The sequence below is a fragment of the Leptonychotes weddellii genome, unplaced genomic scaffold (genome assembly GCF_054177405.1).
Source record: "Leptonychotes weddellii isolate Sample4059 unplaced genomic scaffold, ASM5417740v2 HiC_scaffold_8057, whole genome shotgun sequence".
Taxonomy (NCBI): domain Eukaryota; kingdom Metazoa; phylum Chordata; class Mammalia; order Carnivora; family Phocidae; genus Leptonychotes; species Leptonychotes weddellii.
In genome coordinates this window covers 1-8,993 of record NW_028051104.1, presented here as the reverse complement: position 1 = coordinate 8,993, position 8,993 = coordinate 1, and the positions used below count along the sequence as shown (strand labels likewise).

At 55.5% G+C, this 8,993-nt stretch overlaps 1 protein-coding gene across 2 annotated transcripts; it reads left to right on the top strand.

The window, feature by feature from the left end:
• Nucleotides 1–6: 6 nt before the first annotated feature.
• Nucleotides 7–6,791, top strand: LOC145719891 (patatin-like phospholipase domain-containing protein 7). Of its 2 annotated transcripts, XM_081811502.1 has the most exons (7): nucleotides 7–1,304; nucleotides 1,441–1,581; nucleotides 3,643–3,750; nucleotides 4,052–4,115; nucleotides 4,317–4,485; nucleotides 5,562–5,744; nucleotides 6,489–6,791. In XM_081811502.1, the coding sequence occupies exons 2-7, from the start codon at nucleotides 1,545–1,547 to the stop codon at nucleotides 6,609–6,611; spliced, it is 684 nt and encodes a 227-aa protein (XP_081667628.1). In that variant the 5' UTR covers nucleotides 7–1,304; nucleotides 1,441–1,544; the 3' UTR covers nucleotides 6,612–6,791. The 2 variants fall into 2 exon arrangements, with proteins under 2 accessions (XP_081667628.1, XP_081667627.1); XM_081811501.1 differs by lacking the exon at nucleotides 6,489–6,791 and having other exon boundaries at nucleotides 5,562–6,047.
• The last annotated feature ends 2,202 nt before the right edge of the window (nucleotides 6,792–8,993 follow it).

Here is an 8,993-nt window from a genome sequence, read left to right as displayed (position 1 = left end):
GCACCGCGCTGTGTTGATTGCTGTAGCTTTGTAGTAGGTCTGGAAGTCAGGAAGCGTGAGGCCTCCAGCTCTGTCCTTCTGCAAGACTGTTTTGCTGTTCAGGGTCCCTGAGATCCATATGAATGTCAGGATTGGCTTTTCTGTATCTGTAAAAAATGGCATTGGGATTTTGACAGGGATCGCACTGACTCTGTGGTTCGCCCTGGGTGTCCAGGCGCTTCAACAATGTTCAGTCTTCCAACCCATGCACACGGGACGCGTTTCCACATACTTACGTCTTCTTTCACCTCTTTCAGCAATGTTTTGTGGTTTTCGGTGTACACGTCTTTTGTCTCCTTGGTTAAGTTTACTCCTTATATTTTGCTCTTTTTGATGCTATTATAAATTATTTTTCTTAATCCCCTTTTTTTCTGATGGTTTATGGTCACTGTATAGGAACACAGCTGACTTCTGTGTTATTTTTATATCCTGCAACTTCATTTATTAGTTGTGGGCTTTTTGGGGTTCTCTACATATAAGATCATATCATCTGCAAGCAGAGATGTTACTTTTTCCTTTCCAGTTTTGACGCCTTTTATATCTTTTCCTTCTTTCTTTCCTTTTTTTGCCTAAGTGCTCTGGCTGGGACTCCCAGCACACTGTCAGATAGAGGTAGTAAGGGTGGCCGTCCTCTCCTTGTTCCTGATCTTAGGGGAGAGCTCTCAGTCTTGCACCACTGTGATGTGCGCTCAGGTTTTTATGTGTGGCCTTTCATATGCTGAAGAAGTTTCTTCCCATTAATAGTTGGGTTTTGTTTTTTTTTTTTTAAGATTTTATTTTTAAGTAATCTCTACACCCCACATAGGGCTTGAACTCACAACCCTGAGATCAAGAGTCGCACGCTCCGCTGACTGAGCCAGCCAGGTGCCCTCCTTTTTATTTCTGCAAGATCAGTAATGTCCCACTATCATTTCTGATTTTAATAATTTGAGTCTTCTCTCTTCTTTTCTTTATTCATCTAGCTTAAGGTTTGTCAGTTTTGTTGATTCTTTCAAAGAACCAACCTCTGGTTTCATTGGTTTTCTCTGTTCTAATCTCGATTATTTCCTTTCTTCTGTTTGCTCTGGGTTTAGTTACTGTTCTTTTCCTAGTTACCCAAGGTATAAAGTTAGGTCCTTCATAAAAAAACTTAAAGTCTTAGCAAACTGAAGACATGGAAGAACCTTAAATGCATGTTACTAAAGGAGAGAAGCCAATCTGAGAAGGCTGCATACTGTGTGATTCCAACTCTCTGGCATTCTGGAAAAGGCCAAACTATGGACACGGTAAAGAGATCAGCGGTTTCCAGGGGTCGGGGGGTGGAGGCATGAGAAGGGAGAGCATGGAGGAGATGTTTAGGGCAGTGAAAATACTCTGTGTGTTAGCACAGTGGTGGGTATGTGTCATTCCGCGTTTGTCCAGACCCATACAGCGTACAACACAAAGAACGCTAATGTGCACGCCGGACTTGAGTTCATCCTAATGCGTCAGTATTGGCTCATGGACTGTAACAACGTAGCACATTAATGCAAGATGCTGGTAACCGGGAACGGGCTGGTGGAGGTAGGGGAGAGGAGGATGTATACGGGAACTCTGTGTACTTTCTGCTCAACGTTTCCATAGACCTGAATAAAAATGAAGTCTATAAATTATTTAAATAAATAAATAAAGATAGGTCCTTGGTTTGAGATCTTCCTTCTTTCTTCCAAGCACGTTGGTAGCCCTGGGCTCCTCTCTCCACAGCCACCTGCTCCCTCCCTGCATTTGGGATGCTGTGTTTGTGTTTCGGCTGGGCTCTGGGTTTCTCCTTTGACCTGCGGGTAGTTCAGGAGGGTGGTGTTTAATTTCCACACATTTGTGAATTTTCTGGTTCTCCTGTTACCGATTTCTAGTTTCACACCACTGTGGCCAGAAATGATTCTTCTATGATTTCAGTCTTAGAGCTTACTAAGACTGGTTTTGTGGCCTAACATATAATCTGTCCTAGAGGATGTCTTGGGTTATGTTGTTGTTGTTGTTGTTGTTGAAGTAAGTTCTGTGCCCGTGATGGGGCTCAAACTTAGGACCCCGAGATCAAGCGTCGCATGCTCCATGGACGGAGCCAGCCGGGCGCCCCCGGGAAGAGTGTGTGGTCCGCTTCTCTGGGTGGTTCGTCTTGTCTCTGTGCATTGTGGTGAGTGTGTGGTGGCCTCAGTTTGTATGCCCCGTGACTAAGAAGTTAGTTTGTTCGTTGGCCATCAGAGTGCCCTTTCTGTAGGTGCCCGCCAGGTGGCCCAGCATCTTTCTGTTGGGTTGCTGTCTTCCCCTTGGTGGTGGGCACAGTTCTTTATGTGACCCGGACACAGTCCCTTGTTTGGGTGCCAAGACCGCACGTGTCTTTCTCTCTCTTTGGTTTGATTTTGTGTTCTTTTGATGACGTCTTTTGAGAACAGCAGTTCTCCGTTCTAATTCAGGCCAATTTATCAATTTTTTTCTTCCACCATTACTGCTTTTGTATGTTCCTGAAGGAATTGCATGCTGCCCCCAAGCATGAAGATGTTCTAAACGCTCTGCGGTTTTACCTTTCCTTTTCAGTTCACAGTCCGTTGCCATTGCTTCTGGCGATGATGTCTGTAGGGTTCCTCAGCGGCTCAGACCCTCCTTTCGCGAGACTGCCGCGCTGGCATCGTTGCCCGCGGCCCAGTGCCCTTGTGCAGGTTGCTCTCCCTTCTGGAGGGAGAGTCGAGGCTGGTGGCCCTTTTCTCCTGGCACTTGGAGGTGCTGCTCTGCTTCCTCAGCTCCAGTGCTTGGGAAGGACTGTCCGGGAGCCAGGCCAGAGCAGGTTGGAGCAGCAGCGGACGCCCGCGTCAGCTACGCCCCAGGTGTGGGCGAGCCATCCTGTTTCTCCTCCCTGCCCTGGACCTGCTTACCCCTGGCCTGCAGCAGGCCCTGCTAGGGACAGGGTTGGCTCCACAGGGGCTATGGGAGCCCAGAGCACCACCTCTGCTGGCTCCACGCTTCCCTGAGGGCCCCCCAGAGCGCCCCCGAGTCTAGGCAGGGGTGTCCACACGGGAGACGTGCCCCAGGGGTAGGTAGAGACCAGCCTGGGGTCCCTGGCGGGCCTGAGGGCTGGGCTCCTCACGGTTCCTGCAGCCAGACACAGCCTGCCAGTCCCATCACACCCTGTAGGATGTCCAAGAGAGGTGGCCAAGACACATCACTGCGGTGCCCAGCAGGGCCCGCCCTTGCAGGCCCGTGATGCAGCCCAGCCCTAAGAGGTCTCCCTCCCTCTGTAGGACCCCTGCTGATGACCAGCTAGGGCTTGTAGCCAGGAGTGCAGGCCCCCAGCAGGACGAGCCCCCTCAGCCCAAGCCCCTGCCACTTAGGTCCGAGACACGCATGCCACAGCTCAGCGGGGGCACCATCGTCGTAGGACACACCACTATTTCGTGTGCCTCTAGGAAAGCAGATGCTGCTAGTTAAAATACGATGCAATGATTTCTTAGTCTCACCTTTTAACGGAAGCTCTTGGAGAGCTCTGTACAAGAAGGAAGCCCTCAGGACTTCTGGCCCTCTCCAGCCCAGGGTTGTGGGTGCTCATCTGCAGCCTCCAGTGCATGTGAGCCCCTGGTGACCTTTCTGCAGATTCTGTTGCTGGAACTCCTGGTTGGGCAGGCCGCGGCAGCTGTGTCCACGTGGGCATCATAGAGGAAAGATGCACGCTGATTTCAGACACACAAGATGTGAAAAGATGTGCGTCTCCACATGGGTGAATACAGCAATGCCATGTATTGAATCCAGCCAGCCTTGCTCATCTGGGTTTGGGGAATTCTGTATTATCTTGCATTTTACAGGCTGTGCTTCCCATGCTCCTGACACACACACACACAAATCTGTGTTGCAAAAATTTGAATCCTTCCTGTGCAGGCAACGAGACTGAGGTTCAGAGAGCCCCCCACCACCTGTTGAGGTTTTGTCTTCAGGCCCTGGGGCTGCTGGTCCCGGGAGCTGGGCTGTCAGGACAGTTCTCTGTAGTTAGTGTTTGTGTTTTCAGGCCCCATCCTGCTGCTGACCAGTGACAACATAAAACAGCGCCTTGGCTCCGCTGCTCTGGACAGGTACGCGGCCTCTGTGTGGGGACAGCCTGGCCCACCCCAGCTTCCTGCTCACTTTCCTGCTGCTGCAGGTCCAAGCATAGCCTGGCATCTGCATCCCCCACGCCCCCTGTGTCTGTGCCTCCCCCCACCGTCCGCAGTGCCAGTGCCTGCCCACCCCCAGGTCCACGCTCTGGCATCTGTGCCCCTCCACGTGTCTCCTAGTATCCACGAGTACCGGCTGTCCAGCTGGCTGGGGCAGCAGGAGGACATCCACCGGATCGTGCTCTACCAGGCGGACAGCACGCTAACACCTTGGACCCAGCGCTGCATCCGGCAAGCTGACTGCATCCTCATCGTGGGCCTGGGCGAGCAGGAGCCCACGGTGGGCGAGGTGAGCCGGCGGGCCTGGGGGTGGGCCTGGGCTGGCGGGGCCTCGGTGCGAGGGGCTGGCAGCGGCTGGGGCAAGGCAGAGGTGGGGGTAGTGGTGGGGCAAGCTGCAGGCTGGGCAGGTCCTGGTCGGGGCCCACTCTTCACACGCCGCTGTTTCTGTCTTTTCCTTTGAATGAAATATTTCAAGAACGCAGGAAAAGACAGATAATAGAAGCCAACACCCAGATCTCGGCCCTGCTTTGGAAACATTTTGCTGTGTCCAGCTCTGGTGGTTTTAGCACAAAGCAGGGCAGGTGCCCTGAAGTGGCCCCCAGGGGGCCTCTTGTGAAGCTGCGTCTTTTCTATTTTACTATGAATGTACACAGCACTGTTTTTCAGGTCTAAATTTGATAAAAATAGTGTCCTATTTTATATCCCTTTGAAATGTCCTTTTTTCCTCAACACTTAGGTGTTTAAGCTTTATCCATATTGTTCCACTCATTTTTATGACTGTTTAGTTTCCTATTTGTGAATACCCCACCATCTGTCTGTTCTCAGCTGTGAAGTTGCATCGTCGGCCCACTTTGTTTCCAGCTTCAAGGGTATGAAGTGTAGGCTGGCCATTCCTTCCGTGCACATTACGTTCCCCACCTCCTTCTCTCTGACCCTGGGGCAGCTAAAAATTACCCATCTCTGAAGCAGGTTCCTCTGCTGCAAGGGAGAGTGTTTGCAGATACGTCATTGAGAAGGTCGCAGTGTGTGCCCACGAGGTGGTGGGGGGGCAGCAGATGGGGAGGAGGCCCCTCCCCTCCTGTGCACCCCCACCGCTCCCTGCGGCCACTCTCCCCCAGCCCCGCGTGAAGCAGGCACATGGCCAGGCAGACCCCGGGGTCACAGCTCCGACAGCCCAAGGGCAGAACACACGCAGCTGAGCTGGCTCACAGGACCGGGCTGCCACCTGCCGAGGCCCTGCCCTTGACCCTCCTGCCTTTGGGGGGCGGGTCAGTGGGGCAGTGTCCAGAGTGGCGTCTCTGTGACAGCTCACCCCTGGCCTTCAGCTCTGTCCTGCCTGAGCCCTCAGGCTCTGCTCTCCTGCAGCTGGAGCGGATGCTGGAGAGCACAGCCGCGCGTGCCCAGAAGCAGCTGATCCTGCTGCACCGGGAGGACGGGCCGGCACCCTCCCGCACCGTCGAGTGGCTGAACATGCGGAGCTGGTGCTCTGGCCACCTGCACCTCTGGTGCCCCCGCCGCGTCTTCTCCAGGAGAAGCATGCCCAAGCTGGTGAGGTCTGGGCGGTGGGCCGGCCCCGTGGGAACTCCTGGCCTCCAGAACACAGCCTTCCTGACTTGCTTTGTGATTGAGCAGTGTGTTTCCTTCACGTTCCCTCTTCGGGTCTCTGTAGTCTGAGCTGCTCGGGGCGCTGATGAGGGGGGCTTGCCTCTCTGTAAGCTCACATTTGCTTGAGCTTGATCTTTGGGAGCGGTACCTGGGAGATGGATGTAGCCCCCGTCCATCAGCAGGTGTCCGTCTTTGGGGTCGCAGAGGGGAGGCCTGTAGCCTGACAGACATGCTGGCATGCACATACCTCCACAGGGAGCCTGGGAGAGTTGGGGGGTGGGGGGTGGGGGAGGTCGCCAGGAGGGGGGCCGGGGGCCTCCTCAGCCCTGGGGCTTGGGGGCCGGGCGCCCCAAAGGCTACCCACATGCCACAGCCTGCCTGGCCCCGCAGCTCAGGGGACAGTGTCCTGATAGCCATGCCCTGGAGCAACCTCCACTTGGGGGTCTCTGGGGTCTCCTTCTGGGCCTTTGGGTGTGTAGCCCAGCTGCCCACACTGCCCCCTCACCCACATGCCCTGTAAGAGCTTCCTCCCGGGCAAGCCTGGGCCCCAGGGTGCTGCCGGGGTCAGGATCAGACCCTGCTGTGCCCTGGAGAGGGCTCTGGGTCCTGAGGAGAGGAAACCGCCCTGGTCAGGCCACAGTGTGTGGGACTTGGCCCAGCCTCCCTGTCTCCTGGCCCCTCTCTCAGGTGGAAATGTACCAGCGAGTCTTCCAGAGGCCCCCAGACCGGCACTCGGACTTCTCCCGCCTTGCTCGGGTGCTGACTGGCAACGCCATTGCCTTGGTGCTTGGGGGAGGGGGGGCAAGGTGAGTCCCCACCCCGTGCGTGCTGAGGACGAGGCCTTTGAGCTTGTCCTAGGAGCAGTCCCCGTAGATCGGCCCCACGTGTGGCCGAGCAGTTTTCTGCACCTGGGTGCACCTTGCCAAGCAGTGCTCCCCATAGGCTGTCCCAGGTTTTATTTTTATTTTTATTTTTTTTAAAGATTTTATTTATTTGACAGGGAGAGACACAGCGAGAGAGGGAACACGAGCAGGGGGAGCGGGAGAGGGAGAAGCGGGCTTCCCGCCGGGCAGGGAGCCCGATGCGGGGCTCGATCCCAGGACCCTGGGACCGTGACCCAAGCCGAAGGCAGACGCTTAACGACTGAGCCACCCAGGCGCCCCGTGTCCCAGGTTTTAACGGTGGCCAGGGCAATAGACGATTTGTGTCTTGTTCTGATAGCCTTTGCTAGAGGTGTTTGCTTGTCCGTTAGCCTTTCGTGCCTCTTCTGAAAACTCTGTTCTTACCTTTTGCCAGTCTTTCCACTGGGCTCCGGGTGAGTTTCTTTCCGTTTTAATACACACTTTATGGAGTGCTGGCCTCATCTGCTTGCAGACCTAGAGCAGCTTTCTTGAGTTCGGTGGGCTAATGAGTTCCTTAAATGACCGCTGCCCCGTGTTTGTCACTCTGGCCCTTGCCACCTTTCTCCTGAACTTAAAGAGGGATCTGTGCCTGGAGCAGAAGTGGGGCCCGGGTGCACCGTGAGGAGGTGTGATGAGACCCAGGCCTTCTGCTGGCGAACCAGATGCTTGTGGGAGGGCAGAGCAGGACTGCCACGTCCGCGCTGGACCCCTGCCCCTCGGAGGGCGGGAGGGCGGGCACGGGGCACCCGGGCTGGGTCCTGGGCTGGGGGGTGCACTGTGGGGTGGAGTCCCTCACGCGCCCCCACCCCCCGGCCAAGTGAGGCTCAGGGCACTTTGCACAACCACCCGCCCCCCAGCCCTGCTGCTGGTGCTCGCCTCTCTCCCCAGGAGCAGGTGCCTGGCTCAGCACCTCCAGAGTGTCCCAAGAGCATCGCGTTCAAAGTGAGCAGGAGGAGGGAGGGGCTCGGGAGAACTGAGCCCCTTGGGAGTGCCGTGGCATTTGGAGGGGGCACTCTCCCAGGTGTCTCCTGCCTGTGGAGCCAGACCTGTGCTCATACCTGCCGAATCATGGCCAGAGATGTGGTCCAGCCTAGAGGCCAAGGACCCAGGCCCTCTTGTCTAGCAAGGATCAGGGGCGTGTGGAGGAGCATGTCTGAGCCCGCTCTCTGCACTTCCCCACCTGGAAACCTCGGAGGCCTGGAGTCTGGCCTGAGGCCCTTACTGACAGGACAGTGGGTGGGCACAGCCCCCACCCCTGATCGCCCCCGGACGTGGCCTGGCCTGGTGGTGCAGCATGAGCTCTGTGCTCATTTGTCTGAGGCGACCCTCCTTGCCCTGGGTTTGGACTTGAAAGCCGAGCCAGGGGGTCGAGAGAACCAGGTGACTTGCCTAATGTCGACAGACCGAAGGCAAGACCCAGGGTACTTCTGCGGGACTAGGACAGTGAGGTGGCCCAGACTCGGACCTGGTTTGTAGGCATGCTCAACAGCATGGTTAATGAAAATTTAGTTTTAGTCAAAACAATCCTTAGTTTAAAAGCCATGTGGCCACCCCCTCGCAGTCCTCTGCCCGTCTTGCCCTGACACCAAGTCCAGAGGTATCCCAGGGACCGTCACCTGCAGCGTGTTGTCAGCTCTCTGCTCATCTGCGTTTCCAAGTAACATTCCTATTCTATCTGTTTGGTTTTTATCTGTCCATCCATCCTTCATCTACCTATCGTCTGTCGTCCGCCTGTCCGCCCATCCGTCCATCCCGTCTTCTGTCTCTCAGTCCATCTCCCTCCTCACCACTCACGTCCCAGTATGGTTCCCACACTGGCCCCACTGGTTGTCCCCCTGTCTCTTCCTCGGACAACGTGGCTCACTGCACACGTGTGGCTGTGTGTCCTTCCTCGCAGCTGCCATTGCTGTTTCCTGGGTGTCACGGATTAGTGCCCAGACCGCCCCTGGAGCGTCCGCCTCCTGTCTGTGCTTGCTGCCATCCCGGGCAGCTTCTGCTTCACCATGGTGGGAGCCACACACCCCCCTCAGGCTTCCCACCACCCCTGGGCTCTGCTGGTTGCTTCCCAGTCTGGCTGCTGGGACACGGTCTTGGAGTTTCCCTTCACTGTCATCCTGGGACCTGCCTTTGTCCCTCCCAAGTTCAGCTCCTTTTCTGGATTCCACACCTCCCTCTTTCCTGACACATTCCTGATTTGGGTAGCGTTCCTGCTGTATACATTTCCTTAAAAGAAGATGTTTGGGAAGTAAAAGTTTTTGTTTTAAGATTTTATTTATTTGACAGAGAGACA

Bases quoted from the DNA above. Each gene is read 5' to 3' on its own strand.
- LOC145719891 (XM_081811501.1), top strand. From the start codon at position 1,545: ATGCAAGATGCTGGTAACCGGGAACGGGCTGGTGGAG. The intron at 1,582-3,642 runs GTAGGGGAGAGG...ACCTTTCTGCAG, and splicing joins CCGGGAACGGGCTGGTGGAG to ATTCTGTTGCTGGAACTCCT. The intron at 4,486-5,561 runs GTGAGCCGGCGG...GCTCTCCTGCAG, and splicing joins AGGAGCCCACGGTGGGCGAG to CTGGAGCGGATGCTGGAGAG.